The following is a 27,222-nucleotide window of genomic DNA, read 5'->3' as shown; positions in this document are numbered from 1 at the left end:
TACACTTTTATTTATTATCAAAGCAGAGAACAATTAATAATAAAACTGCTCTGGAGAAGCTCTGTTGTGCAGATATTTGATTATGATGTTTTGTCTTCTTTTACAGTGAAATTGCAGATAATCCTTTCATGACTTCAGTGCCTGCAAATGCTTTCCATGGGCTTTGTAATGAATCTCTAACTCTGTAAGTTCTTCCAGTTTAAGTCACAAGGCAATTACCTCTCTCAAGCATATGGTAAAATGTTTAAAAAAAAAAAAAAATCCCTGTCCTACTCTCTAGTAGTTTGTAACAGAGAAATACCATAGAGAGGTAGTATCCATAATCTAGTTTGCATAAACACTGTGACAGTGATTTGAAGCAGGCCTGCTGCTTTTCTTTGAACTGGCTTGACCAAAGTGGTTTTGCTTTGGTATCACCCTAATGCAGTGAATGGTTATATTGGCGAAAATCAAAGGGAAAAGTTTGCAGTGTTCTCCTTCTGTAAAGCTACAGCATGGTTAGAACTGTGTCTAACTTTTTTGCAACCAAAGTGGCATAGACTGTAGAAACTAATGGGTGGCAAATGTCAGAAGAGTTATACTTGAAGGAAAATTGTTGAATAAAGTTCAGTTATGCAAGTCATACTCAATGTTGAGGGGAGAGAAAACAACTGTAACAAGTTATGACCTGAACTAGGGGGAAGAGCACTAGAATGCGAAAGAATGAATTCTAAAGAAATTCTAAATAAAATCCTTTTGCTCTAAGCGAGCAAAAGAATGAATTCTAAAAATTCAAGTAGGCCTTATAGTAAAATCATACCTATTTTGCTAGGTATTCATTCCTTTAGCCTTCCTTAATCATCTGCCTTCCTAGCAGAATTTTGTTTCCTTGGTTTTAGTTTGAGGGTGGGAAAGTTATAGCAAAGTATTTTAGTCTAGTTCTATTTTTGCTGTAAAAAGAAGTAAAAGATGGCACACCTGCCATATGGTAGTCTTGGTTCAACTACACTCAAGAATGCTGCTGGGCATTTGTTTGACCTTGCACTATAATTGCTGCTGCTTCAAGAGATTAAAATTAACACATCCATGAATGTGCTGTTGCGAAGAAAAATACTATACAAAATGTTGGGTATTCAGTATTGAAGCAACCCAAAATACACTAATTTATTTTTTTTATGCTTGCAGCAAACTCTACAATAATGGTTTTACCAGCATCCAAGGCCACGCTTTTAATGGGACAAATCTGGATGCTATGTAAGTAGCAGATCATTCTCTTCTTTCAGAAAAAATATTATATAATAAATACTCTATGCTTGTTGGAGGCTCTCAAATACATATCCTATTCTAATTATTTTTAAGGAGCAAAGAGAGGATATTAATTTCAGCCAGTAATAAAAGTATGGGAGCTTAATGTCTTTTGCAGTGTGCTTTCATTTGCTATATATATTTATAGCTCAGAAATAAAATCATGGCAGGTAATTCCAGTGTGAATTTTGTTCTGGTTTGAAGCTAAAATAAAATTTCTTTTGATCAGTAACATTTCTAAAACAATTTGGAAGATAATTATGCTGGTTTACTCTCCAAGACAGTTTATTTTAGTAAGTGTAGCACTGATAATGGTAGCAACTCTTTCACAGAAATTTCTTATCTGCAAAAAAGAGAGTGGTGTAAGGTATTGGAAGCAATTCAGAGGAACCAGGCACTTGCACTAGAAATGAGAGATGGGCATCTCAAAAGCAAGAAACAACCATTTAAGCTTCCTCTTCACCTTCTTATTGTAGTTTCTGGAAAACTAATACTTAGTGAGTGAATATCCTTCTTACACCATACCCAAAATCATCTGCCTCTATCATTAACACAGAACAAATCTCAATTGCAGAGGTTCCATTCACTTAGGCAGAGCTTACTCTGGTCCTTCAGAGGCTCGACTGAAGAGTCTGGCTGGCAATCTCATGAGTAAAGAGATTTCTTCATTGTGAGCTCTTAAATTAACCAGAGGCATGAAGATAGATATTGATTATTTTCAGTACCTTATTTTAAATTGTGCTTGAATATCATAAGAATTCTATAAAAGCATCCTTCACATGGTCTTAATTTTCCAAACTCCCTCCTTTTTTCTTAACAGCTAGCTAGACTTCTTAAATTTTTAAAAGGTTTGATTTAAACTAAAGATCTGGGATAGGTCTTATTTTACTCACATTAGTTCAGTTACTTTGAACTTTCATATGAGAAAGGAATTTTTCATGATGACTAGTGCCCACAGAAATTGCAAGATGTAAAATATGGCAGAATGAACCCAGTGTCTTGACTGAATCCCTCTAAGCTGTATATGCAATACTTAAAAACTTTCTAAGCCTTAGCCAATATGTGAACTGTGTTGGCTCTTCCATTTCTTGCATTTTGATGAAACATAGGTTGCAGATGATTTTGTAGGAATTTGTCTTTCTGCTTCTCTGATAGTGTGCAAGTGCTATTGCTTCTGGTCTCTGGAATTTCCCTTATTATTAAAGAATTAAGTGAAAAAGTAGTTTTAGAAGATCTGGAGTCCTAAACATCTCCTTTGTTGGACTGGGTAGAAGTAGAGAAGCAGAAAACACATACTAGGTTCTGCAGATACTGCTTCCTTACTTTCAGAAACAGTTTGTGATTAGTACGCTAAGGGTATTTCAGTATTAATTAAGGCCTTGAGGCTAGAGGGCCTTACAGGGAGATCTGGCTAGACTACAGAGGTGGGAAATCACTGAACATATGAAATTTAACAAGAGCAAGTGCTGGATTCTGCACCTGGGATGGGGTAATTCTGGTTACACATACAAATTTGGGGGATGAGAGGCTGGAGAGCAGCCCCATAGAAAGCGATCTGGGAGTTTGGGTTGATGGCAAGTTAAATATGAGTCAACAGTATGCCCTGGCAGCCAGAAGGGCCAACCGTGTCCTGGGGGGGCATCCAGCACAGTGTAGCTAGCTGGTCAAGGGAGGTGATTGTCCCAGCTTGCACTGCACTGGTGCAGCCCCACCTCGAGTACTGTGTGCAGTTTTGGGCACCTCGGTGTAAGAAGGACATCAAACTATTAGAGTGTGTCCAGAGGAGGGCAACCAAGATGGTGAAAGGCCTTGAGGAGGAGCTGAGGTCACTTGGTTTGTTCATCTTGGAGAAGAGAAGGCTGAGGGGTGACCTCATGGCAGTCTACAACTTCCTCAAGGGGGCAGTGGAGGGGGAGGTGCAGATCTCTTCTCCCTAGTCACCGGTTATAGGACACAAGGAAATGGAATGGAGCTACATCAGGGGAAGTTCAGATTGGACATTAGGAGAACGTTCTTTAATGTCTCTGGAACAAGCTCCCCAAGGAAGTGGTCACAGCACCAAGCCTGTCAGACTTCAAGGAACAGCTGGACTACGCTCTTAGTCATATGGTTTAGTTTTAGGTAGTGCTGTGAGGAGCAGGGAGTTGGACTTGATGATCCTTGTGGGTCCCTTCCAACCTGAGATATTCTATGATTCTAAGTGACTCTTTCCAGAGACTGGCTATGATGCACCAGTTAAACAAATTAAAAAAAAAAAATCCAAAATAACTAAACCCAGGCTTACTTTCAGAGCTTTATTTACCAGCAGTAAAAATTGTTTATTACAACAAACAGTTTTCTCCTAATTAAATCATATGACATTTACTTGGAGCAAAGCACTACTCCAAATTTACAAGGCAAACTAGGGAGCTGAACATCAGTGGTAAAGCCTTTATCTGTTTGATAAACTACATTGAAATTTCTAAACTAATTTTCTGAAGTAGTTTGGTTACGATATGCCAAGATAAGGTATAATTTTGCTAAGTGCAAGCTTGGAGATTTGTTGTTTCTAGCAGCAGCATTAAATTAATGCAAAAGGCAAATATTTCATTTTCTGTATTTTTGACATTTCTAATTTGAACTGCTGTTTATCTACCACTGTACAGCGAAGAACGTACCCTATTTTCCCCTGGGTCTGATCCAACATTCTTTGGACTTAATGAAACTAGGAGCAAAAAGAAACTAAGAGAAAGAGCGAGGGAAAGAAGTTTTAATGGGTTTTGAATGATGACCTCAAGGAGAAAAACAAGTAAAAAAGGAAAACAATCAAAAACAAGAATTCATTTTTGACAAATCATTCAAAGACTCCATGTTCCATCCATAAATCAGAAGACATTTGGGGAATGTCGAAGACTACCTTCTACCATGCTGTGTGCCTTTCTACCACTCTTGCAATATTAAAAGACTTGTGTAATTCAAGGAGGTCAAAACAATCATTGCAGATATAGGTGTGGAACAGTGCATAAATGGTTTCTGTTATCATATTGAATAATAGCACTACCTAATAAATCTGCTCATCCAACAGGCATCTGCATTTTATAGCAAACCACAGTATCACTGTATATGTTTTATAAAGGCAGGGAAGTAAAGAACCAGGAATGAAGGGCCGAATGATACTTTTACTGAACAGCCTTCATCTGAAACTTGAATGCCTCATTCCAACACATCATTAAGGTCCATGAACTGCATCACTTCTGCAGAATTCTGTAAAGTGGTGCTCCTGCACCGATGTTTCTTTCCATAAGGAAACTTATGAGGAAAGAAGATTTTTTTAAACATATTTCCAGTGAATGGCAAAATATATTTGTGACGAGCTTTTACAGAGCTGTCTAAATTACTGAAATGGAAAGTGTGCAATCTCAAAATCTAATTACAAAAATAAACTCCAAAAGAATATATTTACTCCAGTATACACTCTCATGGATCACTTACAATGCTTGGCTTAGCTCAGAGTCAAGATAAACAATGATGTAGAAAAAACATACGATGAATCTTCAATACTGCTCATTTACCAATGAATCTCTTTTGCCTGTTCTCCCTTCTTTAACTTTCATTTCATAATCCAACAAGATGCATAGATAGATTAACATTTTGCATGTCCAGAGTCCATTTAATACTACAGTAGTGATACTTAAATGTGTGGCCAACATATTATTTTCCTCCTTGTTTGTTAAGCTCTACTGCCTGATTTTAAACTCAGAAGCTGAAAGCAAGCAGGCACTATCAAATGATACACCATTTCAACATCATTTCATAAGCCAGTGAAGTATTCCAGCTAAGAGCTTTGGTAACTTTACTTGGTTTTTAACTAAGTGATCCTTTGGAAGAAAATTTTGCAAACCTCCCTTTTACCCTAATCTGGCTGTCCATTCTTATTACATCACTCCTTGTGCTGATAAAATTAGTTGTAAGACTGCAGAAAAGCCTTATGAGTGAAATAATCCAACTTAAAAAAAACAGCAGGAAAGGTGTGTCCAGATATAATATGGAGGGTGGCATGAATGACCATATTTTACACTGAAAAAAGAAAGGTATGTGGAACTATATGATAGTTAGTTGAAGTAGCTGGTCAGCAATTGTCCTTCATAGCCTTAACCCCCAGAAGAAAATACACTTTTGGTAAAAATAAAATATTTTGTAAAAATATCTTCAGACCTTTCAACATTTTTCAGTTTTTTCATCTCAGTTGAAGATTTTGAATATTTCAAATATTGAGGATTTTGTTTTTGTTTTGCCATCTCACACTTTTCATGTTTGCTCTGTAGCTCCCAAATGGTGTGCCTAAAGAGTGCCCAGAATACCCTCAATAACTGAACTTTCATAATTTTGCTTATTTTTAAGGAAGTTTTCTCATCTATATATGATACTCCTTTTTGGAGACTATAGCTGTGGTGTAGTCTCTGGCTTTTTTGGTCCTGCAGAGCTGCAGAATATCAGTACCTGGTGATTGCTCTTATAAAACAGACTTTAGACTGTAACATTTTGAAGCAGAGCACACGTGCCACTCGAGCTGAAATCAAAAGATGCTTTTCCTTATGCAGATTCTCTAACCTGCTGCTTTATGAAGCATGCATTTATAATGTCTGAATACGGAAAAAAAAGCCTTCTTTTACTTATAGCACTATGAAACCATCAGCATATCCTACTCCAGATTTCCTGCACACTTTGCACTGTGGTATTCATGTCTGCCTGATTGCCTTCCACCAACTTTCCAAAATGACTATTATTCTAATGTTCCCACTGAAGACAGATATTCCACTTCACCCACGTGATTTTTAAGACTTTCAACATTTGTTTAGACACGTGAGTAGCACTGTTGCGGTTTTCTTTTCTGCAGCGTATTTAAATGACATTCAATGCCATTTAGCTATCAGTAACAACAGGATTAAATGCATTCTCAGAAGGAGCTGTACTGGCTATACATAAACTTACTTTATCAAATCAGTATTTACCAAAGTCTTATTCTTTCCATTTAAAAGAGGTACCTATAAAAATAAAAGGGCTTAAACAACTGAAATCAATTAGCATCAGGAAATTGTACATTCTGACAGGCCTGACTCATTGATGTGAAAACTGGCAGCTAACACTTCAGCCCCTCCTTGGTGACACATGGTTATGAACTTCCCGAAAGTCTCTCTCTGGCTGTTTCTATTTGTGAGTTTGAAGATTTTTATCGCATATGTAAACTATTATATTTCAGGTTTATCACTCACTATGGTGTTCAAATTTCAGGGGAAAGTATTTCAAAATTGCACAGCAATTATCTGGTAGTATAATAATGTCTAGTTACTAAAACAGACAGGTTTTATTAGGTCAGGCAGGTTTTTGCGTCCTTCAAAACTACAACCTAGATGTTGAAATCTTGGATTAATTCTTGGCTCTTGCTCTGGATTTAATTTTTGTATTAGATTTGCAGACAAAATCATGAGGAAATTTGCAAACTGAAGTAAAAGCTCACAACAAACGTGACTAGGTTGTCATTTACAGAATATGAAAGTCAGTTCTCAGAAAACACAAATGACAGGTGACATCAGAATGACATATATTTCTAAAGAATGAAAGTTTATTTCAAACAACAATAGCTGAGAAGATGAAACAAGCTGCTTTTCTGTAAGAAACAAGGCTTTAGGCATGGGTAATGTCCAATGAATAACATGACAGAAGTGTTACTCTGGCTCAGCTCTCTCAGACTTTGTGTTGTGTAAGCCATCCAAAGTGCATTTACTTCTCATTTGTCACTATGGTGATCAATATAAGCTTATATTCAGTGAAAGTTATGGAAAATTTGCCAATGACTTCAACCAGGACAGGATTAGAATCTTTACTTGATTTTTTCCACACCAAGAAACAATTGTTCTGATTTTATTATTTTTACAACTACACCCCACTACAGCTATCTGAATTTGAAAGACTCTTCCAGCACAAAGATAAAATACTGGTCTTCTGCACTTTTCTGAGTCAATTCATTTATCTCCACAGCCACCATCTCAAATGGTGTTTTTGTTACAGAACTTACAATTAAGAAAGATTTGACCTTTGTATCTTTGCCACTAACTGGCACAGTGGGCATGGCTCACAGAAACTTCATGGACATCGTCTGAAATATGTTGTGACAATCTTTCTATTGTATTTTTTCCTATCTACATGACAAGCTAGCTTTAAAATATTTATAATATTTATAGTACCAAACATCCCCCTCTGCTTTAGGTATTACTACCTGCATCAATAGTAGCAAACTCTTTCTCCTTTCATTTCATTTAATTTCTCTAAGTGTGGTCTGGGCATTTCTTTAATAGGCATGGTCTTATAATTTCTGTGCCAACTGCACTCTGAAATTTTATGAAATTCCTCTTTTTAAGACAAATATGTTTAAATTCTAGGTAACGTCACCTGGCTTCACTTGGGCAATATTCTTGGTTTTCTCCTATTTCTCTTTTTTGCTGCTGATCTCATCATTGGGAATATTCTCTGCTTTTATCTACCCTGTGAAACATGCCCTCCATGAGGCAGCCTGTCTTGCAAAGTTTCTGTCCTTCAGTTGGACTGAGGACTGCATCATCTTCTCTTGAGCAATGCTTTACCGTCTTCATCTGCAGTCATCTTCTTTTTCTTCATTCTTGCATTACAAGGCCTCCACTAGCCCTTGTTGGTGAAATGTCAAGCAATTCTGACACTTGTAGTTGTTGGGCCTGGGTCACCCACTATTGTCATGTCACTATGAGTTCCTCTTCCTGCTTCTGCTGGACCTGAGCTACCTATAATATTGCAGTCTGTGGAACCTTTTGTTGCTCCTAGACTGCAGCCTCATGCTTTAATCTGTGGTTTGCTACTGGTGCCATTAGACTTTACCTTTTACACTATACAGAAAATTGATAAAATTTATAAATGGGACAGCCACAGGTGCTATGAGTTTCTTCTGCCTGTGCACCGTGGTCCTTTGGGGCCTTTATAGCATTGGTCATTTTGTCATCATTTCATCAAGGGGAACATACTTTCCCCTTGACAACTCTCCTTGGCAATGTTCTGTGTTCTCCTTAGTGGGTTGCATTGCATTTCTGCCCTTAAATGTAGTCATGCAGCTCTACCATCCCCTTTGCTGCCTTGGTTCAAACTTCTCTCAGTTGTCCTTTCTCATCATAATACAGAAACAAAATGCTTGGACTGTTTTGTCTCCTTGCTTACGTAGCACCCCACAGCCAAAAGTGCTAGATTCTCCTCCATCCTCCTCCAAGGACTTCTATATTTGGTAAATGATTCTTACTCCCATCACATGATGTCAATTTCCATCTAAATTAAATTAAAAAGCATGACTAGGTTTGATGCCTGCAAGCTGTTTCTCTTGTAAACATTGTGACAGAAGTTGATTCAACTAAGTAAAAACATCACCTAGGGTTTAAATTGCTGGCTTAGGGAAAGAATTATCACAGTAGTATCCACATGTACATATATATACACACACACATACATATATATGTGCATATGTATATATTGCAACCTAATCTTTGGTTTCTTTTCATTGCTGAGCTAATTCAGCATATTCCTGTCTGTGTGTTTAGGAAATTCAGCCGCTTATAACTGCAGTCCTCCTCCCTCCTAGCTAGCCAGAAGGAACCACCTCGTCAAGGAAATTAACATGCCTGTTGTGTTTTTTGAAGTACTTTTTACCTGGACAATTGTTGCAAAGTCACATTTTTAATCTAATTCTATGTCAAATATACCCAATATACGCAAGCTGGCACCGTATGCATAAAAATAACGCTTATTTTTCCATCTCATCATGTTCTGTGTTTATCTGCTCTTCACAGAATGTCATAAAATGTGCTCAGTGCCATACGTTCACTGTGACTTCTTCACTATGAGGGTGCTGAGGCACTGGAACAGGTTGCCCAGAGAAGTTGTGGATGCCCCATCCCTGGAAGTGTTCAAGGCCAGGCTGGATGGGGCTTTGGGCAACCTGGTCTAGTGGAGGGTGTACCTGCCCATGGCGGGGGCGGGGGGGTTGGAACTAGATGATCTTTGAGGTCCCTTCCCACCCAAACCATTCTGTGATTCTATGATTCTATGAAATTGTTCATGGTTTTCCCAAGACTTTATAGTTTGGGTTTTTTTTACATGATTTATATTATGTTTTCCTTCAGATTTCTCCTTCTCTCTCCCTCTCTTGCTCTTATAACTAAACTTGATTCTTAACTGTTAACCTGTATATGGGAGCCTCCAGTTGGCTATAGAGATGTTAAAGCATTTAAAATATTTATTATTGAACTCAAAATAAAGAAGGAATTATTTTCATGTTTGTTCATGATGTCTTCCTGTAAGTATCATGTAATTCCATATACCGCATTCTGATGAAAGAATAACAATCGATTTCATCTCATCCTCACACATACTTACCTGAAGATACAGTGTGTATGCATGCGTCTTTATGTGTATGACAGAGAGAGAAAAAGAATTTGGAGCAAAGATAATTTACTTTGATAATTTATTTATTTATTATTTGTTGAGGAATTTACTTGCCATTTTCAAAAAGGCAAACCTGTATTTTCTTCCTTGGGTACACAGAAAATGAAGTAACTGATTATGCTTCAATATGTCATTGGGATAGGATAGCCCTTATACATTTTGTGAATCTATGTAGGCAGGTAAACTGAAGATCTTCTTTAACCTATGGATAACTATTTCCAAATCACTGTGTTTTGTTTGTTTCTGCAGTTATCTGCACAAGAACAAATACCTGGAAGTTATCAATGATGATGCATTTCTGGGAGTGCACAGTGGACCAACTCTCCTGTGAGTAGGAGAAAATGAAGTAGAGAAAGCTTTAAAAATAATACTATTTTAGGTTGCACTTTCTTTCCAGGCATTATTAACAACAGAGCAGCATGGATGGGAATGGCATGTTTACAAAAAGAATATCAGCAACAAAACCTGTGCTTTAGGGAACTGATTTAAGAAAAGCTTGCATCTTACTTTAGAAGTACTGTTCCTACCAATTTTTCTTCTGAAAGATTCTGTACTACAATTTGTCTTATGACTGTACAATTGTAGTACAATTGTAATACAAACTAAGGACTCCAGTAGCACACATGTAAAGGTAATTGAAACAGACATGAAAAAATAATTTTAGACAGAATGAAGTTACTTCTGGTGCTGTCTTTTCTTCTTTCTCATGTAATTTGGCGTCCAATCTGATTTTATAGTCCTCCAAAGAACTTTTCACTAAAATTAGGAATTGCAATACAGAATGAAACAAAAAACTTTGAGAAGTTTAAGAGCTTTAAGAAGAATCATATTCCCTGACTCCTATCATCCAGCATGTAACGTAGTGCATAGGACTGATCACAGGGAGAACTGAAGCGCCGAAAGTGGGATTCCCTCCTCTGCTGCAAAACCAGATAGTGCCAGCAGCACTCGCTCCATGCAGAAATCAGTTTTACTTTCTGCTCTTCAGGAAAACAGCATATTTGTAAAAGAATAACAGTGTATTGTTCACAGAAGGAATCCTAGTAGCTAGCTATAATAACAAAAAGGTGCAGAAGACATTATTTTTCTCCCAGAACCTTTCCAACTCTAGAAAATCAGGCTGGCTACCAGTGACACAGCAATCTACAGCAGAAGTAGTATTGGTCTTTACTTTATGCTAAGAAGAGTTGTGTCCCCGCTGTGCAAAGCTGCAAAAGACCTTTGATGGCAAGCTCAGCATCAAACCTCTGGTTCTCTCTGTCCCTTGCATCTCAAGTCAGATGCATTGCAAGGCCTATGTGTGAATGGTGGCCTGTCTTCTGCTTCAGTTATCTACATTACTTTGTCTTGTAGGGTGAAGAGGAAGATCTGGTTGAGGGCCCACCTTTCAGGGCCACATCATTCCTCCACATCACTCTCTACCACAAGTTCCACTGGAGTTATTAGCAGAGTCCTTGGGAACAGGGTCCAAGACCAGTTCCGGGAAGTGTCAGGTTGTCCTTTCACTGGCTTGAGGGGAGAGAGAAGCACAGACCATTCACAGACTCATACGTCTGAAGCAGATACCTTAAATAATTGGACATTGGAGAGGTGGCCCATAATAATCAGTCATTCCAACAGCAAATCATGCCAAACCACTCCTGTCACACTGGAGTGACATTTTGTCTGTTTTCTAAAGTCATTCCCACTTTCCCAGTGGCACCTGATGCATCAGGTTTAGGAGCAGCTCAGAAAGACGGAGTAGGGAAGCACCAGTGCAGTCATCCTCACAAGGACATGTGGGCCAGCTCTTCCTGCCCTTCACTCACTGCTTTCATTCCCCCCTTCCTCTGCAAAAAGCTGCTGCAGGACTACATAGGTCAGTAGAGATAACATTATGTCACAACCTTCTCACCTCAAGTCTGGCAGCTCTGGCTGCCAGCTGGTGGGCCATCCCACCCAATGCTTCTCTCCAGAGGCTCTGCAAAAGGAGGAAATTAGTCCAGGCCTCTTCAGAACTGGCCATCTAGCAAAAGAGGGTACTCTGGAAGCAGAATGCAACAGATCAGGAGGGAAACCTGAAAACCCTCACAAAGGCACTGTCAAACCTCCTGCTCAGGGAGCTTTTGTGGTGGCTGTTGCTCCTTTTCCTCCCTGCTAGTCAGATCGCTTTCATTTCCACTGCTCCTGCTTTCAGGAGGGCTCATGGCATCCACCCCTGAACGAAGATGGTCATTGTCAGATAACTGTGACAGAGGCTGTGCTGGTGCTGAGTACACCTTTTTTTATCAGTATTTGGCTTTTTTCTTAATATTGCACATGGCACCAGAGAAGCCCTTTCTCGTTTTGTTCCTGGCCAGAAAGACATTTTTCAGTTGACATAACTTTGCCTGGACGCCACACTTCCATTACGATACTACTTTGTCACAATAAATACACAGTCTCAAAGTGAGGTGCACTCTCCTGTTATGTTTGGGGTCTCATATGGCTTGCTACACATCTTCCCTCTGAGGCTACAGGCGGCACAATGTGTTGAAAAGCTCCTTCCTAAGGATGGCAGAAGACAAAACACTTGGGATCTTATGTCTAAGGGAGGTGACAGTTTGCAGCAGCACAGATTTTGACTCTCGGAGTTATCGTGGGTATTTAAAGCACCGGTGTTGTTGTTATGCTAGACAGGTGAACAAGTAATGACATGCTGCAAAGGGTGGTGGGGTGATCATGTGCTATAATAATGTTGCCACATAAGCTCACTCTGGAAGAGCTAACTTTGAGGTTTGTGAGCTACATGAACCTCTTGGTTTAGGGGCTAAAGATGACTTCCTAGGCCATGCATATGTAACTGTAAAGAACTTTCTTCTCACTCTGTTTTTAAGTTAGATTTCTCAAATGACTTGAATCTTTTCTAATCTTCTATAATTATTGTGCTAGCCCAGCTGCCGTTGATCCTCAGTCTCAGGATGTGTTTTACGTTTGCAGTCTAAACAGCCAGTTATCCACCTCCCATTAGAACGATGACTGCCATGGCTAACAATAGTCCTAGTATTTATTGAGAGAGATGGGGTACTATAGTGACATTACAGAGAAGGCATAAAAAAAGGCATGTAAGCAACAGTAAAGCAACAGTGATTAAAAAAGTTGGAGTATTTCACATCATGATCCTTTGATTTGCTAGTCCTAAGCTAAAGATCTTAGGAAGGTGTCATGGTTTAATCCTGGCCTGCAGCTCAGCTTCACACAGACATTTGCTCACCCTTGCACCCAGTGGGATGGGGAGAGAATTGGAAGGTAAAAGTGAGAAAACTCATGGGTTGAGATAAAGACTGTTTAATAATTTAAAAAAGGATGGGGAAAAAAAAAAAACGGGGGACGGGGACACGCCATACCCAACCCAAGAAAAACAAGTGATGCAACAAAAACAATTACTCACCACCAACCAACCAATGCTCAGCCAGTCCCTGGGAGATGGCACCCCCAGCAAACTCCCACACAGTTTTTATTGCTGAGCATGACATCATATGATATGGAATATCCCTCTGGCCAGTTGGGGTCAGCTGTCCTGGCTGTGTCCCCTCCCAAGTTCTTGTGCACCCCCAGTGTTCTCACTGGTGGGGTGGTGTGAGGAGCAGAAAAGGCCTTGGCTCTGTGTAAGCTCTGCTCAACAGTAACGAAAACATCCCTGTGTTATCAACACTGTTTTTCAACACAAATCCAAACCATAGCCCCATACTAGCTACTATTAAGAGAATTAACTCTATCCCAGCCAAAACCAGTACAGAAGGGTGCAATATATGATTAATTTTTAATTTAATTTTAAAGTAATTTTAATAATATCTTTAGGGACTTCTGTTACCCATAGATAACCAGGAATTATGCTGCACATGTGATGTAGGAAAGATTTGTTATAAAGCAACATAAAGCAGAATCCTTCAACCTGAACAGATCTCTTAGGTGACCTTCAGGAACTAGAACTATTTTAACAGAAACAAAATAGTTTCTGAAACTCCCACGTATGCACTGTCTTAAGAAGGCTGAAGTCAAAATTAATGAAAATTGAGTGGAACCCTATTATTTATTATTGTGTCATGTCAATGGCCATTAACATCTCCCACAAGGAGACAGAAATGTACTTGCAATTAGTGCTTTATTACACAACCCCCACTGTACTATCAAGACTAATATTAATGAGTTAATTACAGAGAAACCAGAGAGTTATTAATTTTCCTGAGAAGTCTGACCAATATAGCCTTTCCATACTCCCCTTGGGTAGTGTGAAAAACTTGGCTTATTTTAATAAATAATTTGTTAAGTAATTTTTGGTTCAGGTATCTAGCTGTTGTTAGCTGGCACGGGAATTTGTGGACACTGGATCATCCTCAAAAAGAAAGTTCAACTTACAGTACTGTTTCCTCTTGAAAATTAACTCTATGGAAAACAATTGCCAGAAGATAAATACTCTTTTTTCTGGAGCAATGAATGGCATTACTTACAGTGGGAGCAGTATGGGTGTAGGGGAGAAAAAAAGGAACATTTATAAAGCTCAAAAAAGATACTGTCCTGCCTCCCTACCAAGCTGGCAGAATTCTTAATCTCTGGAGTTCCCTTTATGCACTCTTGAAGTGAGATAAGAATTTACGGTTGATGGAACGTCTGCCCCACAGATCTATCATTTTTTTTTCCCAATCAGGATGTCAACAGCAACTTAAAGGCTGAAATACTGACCTTGGATCCACCCTAATGGGATAATTTTCTTCCATTTTGTCATTAAAGAAAACCAGTGAGAAAGATTTAACTACAAAGAATTGTGCCTGGCTATATATACATCGTGTGAGTTTGGCCATGCTCTCAGACCACCTAGTTAGATAGTATATTTAAGTAGGTGTTAAAAAGATAGGTAATTTTTGTTTTTAAATTTGCAGTTTACAATAGCAGAGGAAGTGGAGAGTGCGATCACTGAATAGAGGAGAACAGATACCAATAATCCTAATTCCTTTGTCACTGCTGTATATTCAGATATATGTAGAGGTATACGCAGATTGCTCCCTTTAGAAAACTATTTTAACAATATAATGACAGCACATTACTCTTCACCTGAAAATGAAATCTTGGCTAGGATTCAGCAGCTCAGTGGGTCTGATTTACTAAATGCACCAACAAGAGCTGCTGCCTAGAGCCCAAGTTCAACAGAGTACAGCAAAAATACAATCAGGCTCATTATTCAATTAGCTTTTGCAAAACATACAGTCCAAATTAAAAAATCACTAACTGTCATGCAAGATACATATGAGTAATTAATTACCTTTAAAAAGCAGAAGTGCTCTTTAAAACATCATTTCCTAACCTAGGAATGGGTCCTACCTTAGGAGGTTCTGTTCTGTTCCTGCCACTGGGCACAAGCAAGTCTTCAAGCAACAGGAGCACTCTGCATTCTCCTAATCAAACAATGCAAATTTATAGATTTAAAAAATCTTTCAGTAGATAGAAATAATATCTGTAGTCTAAGCCCATCTATTATATGCTTTTTTAACTACCGTAGTATGCAGTACTCAGAAATCTGGATATGATTAGGCAAAAATTCCCAATGGTACTATGATGCGTTTAATCTCATTTTCTCTGTCTTTTAAATTCTCATTATTACTTGATTTCATACTACAATTGAATGTTTCCAGCTGTGAAAAAGTTTATTGACAAAAGCTATTATTCCTTCTATCTAGTTCTGAACCTGTGACTTCATAAAAACAATGAAGAATTAGACCTAAAAATAGTAACCCAGAAAAAAATCAAATCTGGGCAGCTAAAGATCTATTTAAAACTTGTATCATATATACAGTTGGTTCAGAAAAAAACATCTCTTAAATCATAAGTTATGTTTTATTCCCACATTCATCTGAAGCTCTCTGATGTCTCTGCAACATTCAATCTGTATTGGGTTTGCGTGGCAAGGTTTTGGCAGCAGAGGGGGGGGGCTACAGGGGTGGCTTCTATGAGAAGCTGCTAGAAGCTTCCCCTGTGTCTGATAGAGCCAATGCCAGCCGGCTCCAGGACGGACCCACCACTGGCCAAGGCCAAGCCAATCAGCGACGGTGGGATAATGTATTTAAGAAGGGGGATAAAAATACCAAGAGCAATTCCAGCCAGAGAGAGGAGTGAGAAGATGTGAGGGAACAACTCTGCAGACACCCAGGTCAGTGCAGAAGGAGGGGGAGGAGGTGCTCCAGGCACCGGAGCAGAGATCCCCCTGTAGCCCATGGTGAAGACCATGGTGAGGAAGGCTGTCCCCCTGCAGTCCATGGAGGTTGATGGTGGAGCAGAGATTCCACCTGTGGCCAGTGGAGGACCCCACATCAGAGCAGGTGGATGCTCGAAGGAGGCTGTGACCCCATGGGAAGCCCGTGCTGGAGCAGGCTCCTGGCAGGACCTGTGGAGAGAGGAGCCCAGGCTGGAGCAGGTTTGCTGGCAGGACTTGTGACCCCGTGGGAGACCCATGCTTGGAGCAGTCTGCTCCTGAAGGTCTGCACCCCGTGGGAGAGACTCATGCTGGAGTCGTTCATGAAGGACTGTAGCCCACGGGAAGGACTCACATTGGAGAAGTTCACGGAGGACTGTCTCCCATGGGAGGAATCCCACGCTGGAGCAGGGGCAGAGTGTGAGGAGTCCTCCCCCTGAGGAGGAAGGAGCAGCAGAGACAACGTGTGGTGAACTGACTACAACCCCCATTCCCCGTCCCCCTGTGCTGCTGGCAGGGAGGAGGGAGAGAAATCAGGAGTGATGTTAAGACCAAGAAGAAGAAAGGGGTGGGGGGGAAGGTGTTTTTAAGAATTTGTTTTATTTCTCATTATCTTACTCTGATTTGATTGGTAATAAATTAAATTAATTTTCCTGAGTTGAGTCTGTTTTGCCTGTGACAGTAATTGTTGAGTGATCTCTCCCTGTCCTTATCTTGACCCAGAAGCCTTTCATTCCATTTTCTCTCCCCCGTCCAGCTAGAGGAGGGGAGCGATAGAGCAGCTTTGAGGGGCATCTGGCCTCCAGCCAGGGTCAACCCACCACACATCTAATGTGTACATTTCATGTAAGGTTAGCAACAGCCTAGAAATGTCACATGAGATTTATAAGAAAGCACACGAGGAAAAAACAGCTAACATGCCACAATGTTAAAATTGGTTGAGTGCACTTGGGTTGCTGTTACCATGTAGAGCTCTACGCTACTGCAGAACAGACCACTTCCAGTACCTGAGCAAACTCTAGACCATGGCTACTTAAATGCTAAAGTCTGGTCTGGATCAAGGCTAGAAGTGAATTTTGCTAGCACTTTATCATAAGCCTGAAAATTTGACGTCTCCCACAAGGAGTGTGGCAGCCTGGTTTCCACATCAGCTTTTGTGGGGCTTTGTCAGGGGCCTTGTGGAAGTCCCAGGAGACTGAGCAGATCTTAATCACAACACTCAAAGGCAGGGCTCATTTTTACCAAAGCCCTTGACATGCTGACTTCCCACAGGTATATCAATATTAGTTGGAGGCTCGTTTGCTGCCGTCCTGGAGGGGGCTAAGTTGGAGGTTACACACCCCTCTTACCAATTCATCTACTTCCTCCTTCAGCTACTTCAGAACTTTTTGGCAAACACCATCCAGTCCTTGTGACTTGTTATACATTTTATCAGTGTCCTGCCTAACCTCTTTTATATTCACTTCAATTTGAGACAGATCCTCTTAACAAGTCTGTCAGACCTCTTGCCCATTCTCTTGTGTTTAAGTATGCCAGCTTAGTAGTAGTATCAAAACACTTTTCTGTGCACTGTAAACAGTGCTGTGTTTAAACCACAACTTATTTATCAATGGTATTAGATATTAACAAGGGTGACATAACTGCAGCCAGTTCCCATTTTCCTGAGCAGCCCAAAATCAAGACTGATCGTATAATGACACAGAACAAAGAAACTATTTAGGAAAATGTGTCTTCTGTATGAATGCAAACACAGATACTATAGTCTGGCAAACTCCAACTACTTGGATTCACATCGCTCTGAAGATTAGTAATTATTATTTAAAACCTTTTCAATCCTATGCTTTCTAGTTTGAAGACAGCTGCTATGCTGCTTGAAGTAATTGTGATTCTGAATAGATAATCGTCAAGACTGGATTGTAAAGTAAAAAAAAAAATCCCTGTCAATCCCACACATTCCTCTGGCCAGATGACACACACTTTGTTGCTAACAAAGTGTGGGCTTAGGTAGGGTAACTAAGGAGGTATCTCCCACAGGCAGACAAATTATCACCAGATTCCCAGGAGTCTTTTCCATTTGCAATAGCAGCAGTACAGATTGGTCCCAAGACCTCTTGATGGCAGACACCACACCAGCAGTTTAGGGGCTTCCCAAACTGGCAATTTTGGAAACTTCCAAACTTCCGAGCCCTTCTGCTTAATAGGGCCCATGGATAGGACCAACCGTGTATTGTTAGCCCTGCATCAGGATTAATCCTAAGGCAACTAGAACTTCAAGGCAGCTATGCCTGTATCTTCTCCCCAAGCGCCTCCCTCCCCCCCCGTTTAGAACAAGCAGTTTTTGAAAATAAAACCAGCAATACCTAACTGCTTAAATACACCCATATACCCAGACATAAAAAACTTCAAAGGATTTGGTAAGATAGAACAGAAATTACATAGTCTTGTAACAAATTCTTCCAAGCCCTTTCTTCTCACTGAACACATCTTTCTTTCAGACTTTTTAACATCACTTGGTAACACTCTTTGAGTTGCCAGAGACTTTACATGTTCACCTCTGCTCCCTGGGAAACTAATTCCCTGCTCCGAGCCCTGGGCTGGCTGCTCCCTCCTGCTCACGGCTCTCCCGGAGCTGCGCTCCCTCCCCTGCGCACCCAGGAGAGGCTCCTCTCTGCAGCTGCCTCCAAGGCACAAGCCCTTGTCCCCCAGGACGTTCCTCCTGACCCAGCCATTTCTGATGGGAACGTGACACAACTGTGAATAAAACCAAAACAAAAAGGGATATTGTCCTTCTTGTTACCTTGTTACTTGGCCTGCACAATGAACCGTGGCACTGACTTGCACAATTTAATGATGCGATTTTGTGATAAAAAAATATACCTTTTCTCATTTTTGCGTCTCTTGCCTCACATTCTTAGGTGCCCCAAAACTCATCTCACAAGAGTGAATAATCATTCCCAATCACCTTCTTTACAGTACGCTTGACATCTATAATCTCTTACTGCTTCCAGTCCTAGCTTTTCCCAAGAGAAAGGTCCTTATCTCCCTATTGCTTCATATATAAGCAATTTGATACTTTTAATCATCCTTGCTGTACTTTTCTGTGCTCTTTTTGTAAACTGCATCTAGTATTTAAGATGCAGCCATATTAGATTTACAAAGCAAAGCTTTTCTGTTCTATCTTCTATTCCTTTCCTAAAAATTCTTAGCATTCTGTTTCCCTTCAACATTACTAAATAGCACTGACCTGACATTTGCGGAGAGGACTCCAAGATCTTCCCAGAGTGCTAGGTAAATTAAACTGCATTGTCATCCATGTACAGTTAAGATTGCTTTTTCCTAAATGCACTTTACGTTCATCAATATTGAACCATGTCAATTATTTTACTGCCTAGTCACTTAGTATTGCAGGATCCTTCTGCTTCTTCAGACAATCAGCTTTAGCTTTCACTACTTTTTATTCTTTTGTGTTGGAAACAAGCTTTGTTGCAGCTACTCTCATTCTCTTTCCAGACTATGAACATTTCAGTAGTACCAGCGCTAGCCTAGCCTCTGTAGGCCTCTGCTGGCATGATGTGTATTTTCAGATATCAGTTAATTTTCCATTCTTCTTCTAGCATGAAGACTTCTCATCTATTGCCAGGCTTTTCCCCCACTCTTTTATTTTTTTAATTAATCTTGGAGAGACATTCCCCTTGTCAAACAACAGATTAGTTACCTCAGCAGCCCTTGACAGTTGATTTTGCGAAGGCTTTTCAGAAATCCCAATTCATTGTAAAACAGGATCATCTTTCTCCATACACTTGTGCCAGAACATCTTCAAAGAACTCCCAAGAGTTTGTGAGGTGACATTTCCCGTCCACACCTCCCATCACACAGCATTTAACCATGTTCCCTTCCTGCAGGTAGCTGCCACCACCATGAGGACTTGATGGAGACCCATGGGGGTTGCTGAAAGGCCAGCCTTGTCTTGGTAAGATCTAGTCCAAGATCTAGTTTACCAAGATGTTTTGTTTCAGAAAGAGAGCTCTATAAAAATGAGGAAATTAGTGAAAAACAAAAAGGAGCAGGCCACTAAGTTGATTAAGGGCCTGGAGCATCTGTCATAGCAGGATAGGCTGAGAGAGTTGGAAATGTTTAGTCTGGAGAAGAGTCAAGGGAATCTTATAAATGTGTATAAATACTTGGGGGGGGGGGGGGGGGGGGGGGCGAGGGGTAATTGGGAAGAGGGAGCCACGGTGTCCCCAGTGGTGTCCTGTGACACAAGAGGCAACCAGCCCATACAGGAAAGTCTTTTTCAACATAAGAAAAAACTACTTTACTGTGAGCATGGTCAAATGCTGGAACACATTGCCTAGAGTGGCTGTGGAGTCTCCATCCTGGAGATACCAAGAAGTCAACAGGACACAGCTCTGAGCAACCTGATCCAGGTGACCCTGCTTTGAGCAGGGAGGTTAAACTGGATGATCTGGAAGCTCTACTATTCTGTGATTCTTTAAAAGATAAAATGACAGCAGGGAGTATTCAGACTGTTCTAAGAGCCAATTCAGGGGCTTGGTAGAAACATATCCTACCTATCAAAAAGGACTCCAGAAGAACAAAAAAGAAGTTTCTGTGGTTCAAATCAACTTGTTGTGACATATATGTATGATAGCAAAAAAGCTATTGGAAGTAAAAAAGTCCTCCTACAAAAAGGGGAAGCAATTTCTAACTCAATTTAAAAACACATACAAGCAAACCAAAAGAAAAAAAATGCAGAGCAAAACCAAGTGTTTTAGAAGCAATTTGTTTAAAGCATAAAATTAGTAAAAAATTTCTTTCATGTGCAAGAAACTAGCCAGTGGGTGAGACTTTTAGAGGGATAAGAACAGCTTTCCTGGGAAACAATGCATAGAAAAAATGCTGAATTATTTACTATTTAGGTGTTCATGCAAGCAATGCTCAAACAATGTTCCTATGCTAGAACATTTTTTACAGGTTTACTTCTTTACAGAGTATAACTCTGAGAAAATATCTTGACTTCAAGTGTTAGTAGAAGCAGCAAAAAATGAGTAGAAAAGACTAGCAGGATTAGATGACCTGCAGTTCCAAAGGAAGTCCACCTCCCCCACAAACAGCAACGTATCTGCTGAGGTAGACTCAGCACCAGACAAACAGAAAGCAGCAAACATAATACTAAATTTTCTGAGAGTTTCAGGATGCACTGAGATAGAAGATTTTAATTTCAGTTTCTGAAGAACATTGTTCTAGCAATTACAATGCTTTCTATGGAAGTATTCCAGTAAGTTAAAATGAGTCCAAAGAGGTCTAAAGGAAGATAGCTCTTCCAGTGGAAGATGTGATTTATTTAAAGAATTTTTAAAACTTTGTTTGTGCATATGTATTTATATCTGGTTGGCTTTAAAGGTGTAACTTTAAAAGTCCTGGTATTTCTTTATCATCCATATTCTGCATTACAAGACATTAAAGACCAGAGCTTTAAAACAGAGAAAATCACAGGAGGAATTCATATACTGCTTGAATTTGAATGGTATCAGAAACTAGCAAAGTGATATGAAATCCTCACCTCCTCTGGATTTGATTTTTGTGTAGAATTCTATAAAACTCCTAAATTACTCTGAGAATCTGAAAAAAATTCTGATCCAGTCATTGGATATCCTGACATTTGTCCTTTTCTTTCTTTACCTAGGGATGTCTCCAGAACAGCCGTTGCTCACCTTCCAGCCAAAGGACTGGAAAGCCTTAAAGAACTAATGGCCAAAAACACGTGGACTTTAAAGAAATTACCAGCTGTAAAGATATTCCTTCAGCTAATGCGAGCTGACCTATCATATCCAAGTCACTGCTGTGCTTTCAAGAGCTGGAAAAAAACCAGCGGGTGAGCATTAGTAATTTAAATTCAATTTTAAAGTATGTAAGCGAAGACAATGTTTTAGTATTAATATAAAATTACATCTATTAGCACTTTTATGACCATTTTTTGTAGGTATAGACAACATTCTTTAAAACAGATATTACAATTTCAAACTGACAGAAGAAAGAATTTTTGATAAAACAATTTGTAGGACCTTTTGCAACAGCTCCTCCTTTTGCTGAGCCCAGAATTAAAGGGGGGGTGGGGGGGTGGGGAAGGGTAATGTCCTATAACACAGAATGTGCTCTAGCAAGGACGGGAAAAAGAAGTTTTGGAGGGGTTATAGCCTCATGTGTCTCACATTTTCTAACTGAAAAGCTCAGAATAAATGATTCTGTAATACCCTTGCAGACAGATTATTTCAAATTCCATTTTGGCAAGCTTTCCGGACGCCAATCAGAACAGGTGCAGATAGCTTTTGGAAAAAAAACCCTACATGTATAAATGTCCTGATGCAACATAGCGACTCATCTGCTAGGGGGAAGGAGGGGAGATGACTTACTCTAATTAGCAGCAGAGTTTTACTGCAGAATGCAAATCCATTGTAAATTTCTCCAAAGTTTAATAAGGCTTAGAGAAGTCTCATCTGGGCCAGCCCCTGATTTAGGAAGACAGCCTCAGTCTTCAGTATTGCAGTATTTGTGGTTGGAATGAATAGTATATTAAAAATATGCTATGATAAGTTTATGAATTATTCAATAGTAAACTCATAAAGCAGTAACATTCACAATTACAATGGACTGGGAAAGCGAGAACAGAAATAAAACAAAGGAGTGGAGAGATTCAAAACCTGGACAGGAAGAATGTGCAGAAAGAACCCAGCACAATCTAACGACAGAAAGAAACAAGTATTTGCATGCCTATAAGTAGAGATGAAAATTTCTCGGACTGAATTGTATGCAATTTCAAATTGTAAGCAATCTCGAAATCTATACACTTGGAAATGAGAAATGCTAAAGGTTGTGACAGTGGATCACAACGATCAAAAAAATTTGATGTCAAATTACAATTTTTTCCCTAGGAAAAATATGAACAATTTTTGATTACAAATACAGGTGCATCACACCATGAGGTACAGGATTCCCAACCACTCCACTGCTAGTTAGCTGTAAAGCACCTACAGGAAATACACAGAATAGAAATTAAAATTATGGAAGTTCTGGAAGAAATTGATTTGTGAACAAAAATGAAAAGGAAAGTAATACTGTGTGTATTATCTAAGAAGTTTTAAACAGCAGATTAAAGTCTTGTTACCTACTAAGAACGTAGCTCCCAAGAAGGAAGAGGGATTATGGATGCACAAGCCAAATTACTACTGGAGACAGCTGATAGCAACAGAGAAAAGAAAAAATATAGTTTAAAGAAAAGCCCAGAAACGCTCAAGCTTATTGTTCATTATACATTCTGTTAACAAAGATATATCCAATCACATTTTTATAGCTGTTTTCATTCACAGTGATTTGCTTTTGAAGTGTTCCCTTTGTTTACTCACTGTACTCCAGTCACACTGTAAATGCCAGCAGTGATTTCACCCTCTACTCTTTCAGAATCCTGGAGTACCTGACATGTAACCAGAGTGGCAGTCACAGCTTTCGTAAGAGAAGATCAGTCAAAGCTCTGAGAGGTCCATTTTACAAAGATTATGCAGAAGAATATACAGACCACACGGATACTGTGTATGACAAAAACACCAAGTTCACGAATTTTCACGAAAATTCCCACTATTACATTTTTTTGGAAGAGCGTGGAGAAGGAAATCTTGGGTTTGGCCAAGAACTCAAGAACCCTCAAATGGAAGACGTCCAGACCTTTGACAGTCATTATGACTATCCTGTCTGCGGAGGCAATGAAGACGTAATATGCACTCCAGAGCCTGATGAGTTTAATCCCTGTGAGGATATAATGGGATATCAATTTCTGAGGATTGTGGTGTGGTTTGTGAACCTGCTGGCCATCCTAGGTAATATTTTTGTCCTTTTCATCCTTCTCACCAGCCATTATAAACTGACTGTACCACGCTTTTTGATGTGTAATTTGGCCTTCGCTGATTTTTGCATGGGGTTATACCTCCTCCTGATCGCTTCAGTGGATCTCTACACCAGGTCAGAGTACTATAACCACGCTATAGAGTGGCAGACTGGGCCTGGTTGCAACACAGCTGGCTTCTTCACGGTCTTTGCTAGTGAACTTTCTGTGTACACACTGACCGTGATCACCCTGGAGCGCTGGTATGCCATTACTTTTGCCATGCGCCCAGATCGTAAGATTCGCCTCCGGCATGCCTTGGTTATCATGCTGGGAGGGTGGCTCTCGTGTTTTCTTCTTGCCCTTTTGCCACTGGTTGGCGTCAGCAGCTATAGCAAAGTCAGCATCTGTTTGCCTATGGACACTGAAACACCGGTGGCTGAAGCCTACGTTGTCTTCGTTTTAATATGTAACATTATTGCTTTTGTCATCATTTGTGCGTGCTACATAAAAATCTATGTAACTGTGCGAAACCCTCAGTACAAGTCAGGGGACAAAGACACCAAAATTGCCAAGCGGATGGCTGTGCTGATTTTCACTGACTTCCTGTGCATGGCTCCCATCTCTTTCCATGCTTTATCTGCCATTATGAACAAACCATTGATAACTGTCACCAATTCCAAGATTTTGCTGGTACTCTTCTACCCGCTCAATTCTTGTGCCAACCCCTTTCTTTATGCTATTTTCACCAAAGCTTTCCGAAGAGATGTGTTTATCCTGCTAAGCAAGTTTGGTATATGTGAGCATCAGGCCCAAGTCTACAGAGGTCAGACAATCTCAGCCAAAAACAACAGCGGCTCTTACGGGCAGAGAATCAGCCGAGGGATAGGTCAGATTCTTACAAGCATTCAAGACCCAGTCAATGATTACATTCCTGCCGTGACAATGCAGAACCAAATTCTCATGGAAGAATGCAAGCAAACTGAGCTGTAACATCTCAAGGTATCACAGCCACAATCTGGTCACGAGGTGGCTGTGCATACAGTGAATTGAGCGAGAAGATAACATATTCGCCATATCCTTTTTCCCTAGACTATCCTTTGTGATGTCTGAAAGTACCTTCAGAGTGGTCTTCTTTTAGACAAGTCACTCATTTGAACCTCTTGTCTCACACTTATCGGCACAGGTCAAAAGATACTGTTCTGATGATAATGCTGGAAGTAGTTGTGAATGCTCTGTCTAAATAGGAAAATTAATACATACAAACTCAGCAAATATGAAATATACCCTCATTTAAAAAATTTAAGGAAGCAGGAGACCAAGCACAAAACTTGGGGGTACTTGTATGACTAAAAAAAGGACATAAAGTTTTATAATTAAAACGAGATTTAAAAAAATATATATTAAAGGTTGAAGTTCTCAAATGCCAACTGCCTATGTGTCAAAAGGTTCAATTTTTTTTCTAATAGCAGATTTCTTAAACTTCCACCAGGGCCTAAAATGGAATAGTAAAATGGAATAGATTCCTTCTGCTTCTGCTGTTGTGACTTAAAACAAAGCTAGTCTTTCGTTTGCAGTTCTTTGTTGAGTGAGGTGGGAAAAGCAGCCTCTTCATATTGCCTTTATAGTGGTAAAAGGCAAATGGCATGATTTTGCAGCTGCTCATAAGATAACAGGTAAGAAACATTCCGACATTTATCTGTGTGCTGCTAGAATGACTTTCCTTTTAATACTTGCTGTGTTAGGCTGCCTCAAATCAACACTTAGACAAAGGGAGTGGATTGTGCCTTCAGGTTACTTCATGCCCTTCAGTTACTGAATTGAAGGCTAACTGCTAGCTCCTCCATGTTTTAAGAACATCTCTCCATCTTGTAGTGACATCTGTTATCTGACTGTTGTAACGTCTGCAGTACAAATACATGAAACACACAGTTAGCTTCTGGTTGGCCATAGCTTGTCTGTAGGTTAGACACGTACTCTCCACACTGTGCTTAAGGAAATCCAAGCTCAGACACAAGGAACAACTCAGAGTCTTTTGCTCCAGTGAAGCACTAAAGCATTCTTCTGCCATACCTGCTGCTAGATGAGGCCAGAACAAGATCAAACTTGGCTGTGCTCAGTTCATCCATACACCACAAACAAATGAACTGGGGCCTGGCTCTCTACATCTCCTGCAGACATCAGGACTCGAGGTAGGAGCTGCTCTGCACCAGCTTGCTTGTTAACGCTTGTGTGGCCTGAGTGCCTGGTTTTGACAGCAGGATCAGACCTGTTCTTAGCCAACCATAATGACTAGCTCTGTAGGACTGCTACCAAGATTGCCCTTGATCATTTCACCCATCTATTTGGAAGGCTTACTGTGAGAGCAGAGAATACTGGGTGAATCTTTAGCTTCAGGTAGGTATTTTAAAGTTCATTTTGTAATATCTATACTGTTTTTAATGGAATTACAGTCTTTGAGGAACTGCAATTAAATTGAACAGACAATAGTCAGATCTTTATAATGTGCATTAGTAGTGTCCAGAAAACTTAATGGTAGAGCCCTTCAAACGGCTAGCTACTAAGCTGGAAATCGCATGATTGCAAATGCCACATACATACTCAAATTCAAACTCAATTTGATTCCATATTCCTGATTATAAATGCAGGTTGCTTCAGTGAGCAGAATCATGGGCCTACATTCACCAACTCTGTGAGATGGTGTCATAAAAAAATTATTCTGTCATTGTTAATTGCCATTAAAATCAACATTATTGCATTATAGATAATTTAGCTGCCTATTATTGCATTATAGATTAATTTAGCTGTCATTTTTGGCTGATTCTCAGCAAACTTTGAAACCAAAACTGCTGAAAAACATGCAAATAATAATTTATGACGTGTCTCTCTTCTGTGATCTGAACTCACTCAGTGTTAATCAGAAACATAAAGGGAGCTTAAGCGTGTAGATCAGCAAAATTTCCTACTCTTTAAACAGCTGCATTTGGAAACACTCTGGCCGTGTCTGTGTGTCCCACACAAAATGCGTTACATTGAGATGTAACCCCTGCCCCTGGGGTCTATCACCCTTCTGATACCAGAATAATCACTAAAAGGAGAAAAAGTTTCCTGAGTGCCTTTTTTGAGTATCTCGGCAGCAGCAAAGACAATCGAGTTCTAATGGACAAACTGCACATTTATGCTACAGGCTTCATGGATACTAGTGTACCAGTGGAAAAGAAAATCCAAGCTTGAATCATATTCTTTTACAGAGAGAAAGGAAAGACTAAATCAACATTTATTTTAAAAGTGCTTTTAAAGGTAACACGGATCACTTATTTCAAACCTCTTTTTACCTTAAACCAAACCAGAATGTTTG

The 27,222-nt window shown here is 39.8% G+C and overlaps 1 protein-coding gene across 3 annotated transcripts in view; it reads left to right on the top strand.

Moving 5' to 3' along the window:
• TSHR (thyroid stimulating hormone receptor) overlaps window positions 1-25,174 on the top strand; it is a 71,472-nt gene extending 46,298 nt beyond the window's left edge. For all 3 annotated transcript variants that reach the window (XM_075753065.1, XM_075753064.1, XM_075753062.1), the window contains 5 exons: window positions 107-184; window positions 1,165-1,233; window positions 10,033-10,110; window positions 21,675-21,863; window positions 23,447-25,174. In XM_075753065.1, coding sequence (XP_075609180.1) covers window positions 107-184; window positions 1,165-1,233; window positions 10,033-10,110; window positions 21,675-21,863; window positions 23,447-24,857 — 1,825 coding nt within the window. In that variant the 3' untranslated portion in view covers window positions 24,858-25,174. The remainder of the gene's footprint in view (window positions 1-106; window positions 185-1,164; window positions 1,234-10,032; window positions 10,111-21,674; window positions 21,864-23,446) is intronic.
• Window positions 25,175-27,222: the final 2,048 nt, after the last annotated feature.

This window comes from Balearica regulorum, chromosome 5 (genome assembly GCF_011004875.1).
Source record: "Balearica regulorum gibbericeps isolate bBalReg1 chromosome 5, bBalReg1.pri, whole genome shotgun sequence".
Lineage (NCBI taxonomy): Eukaryota > Metazoa > Chordata > Aves > Gruiformes > Gruidae > Balearica > Balearica regulorum.
Note: the sequence above shows the minus strand (reverse complement) of the source record. Positions and strands in the feature narration are given on the sequence as shown.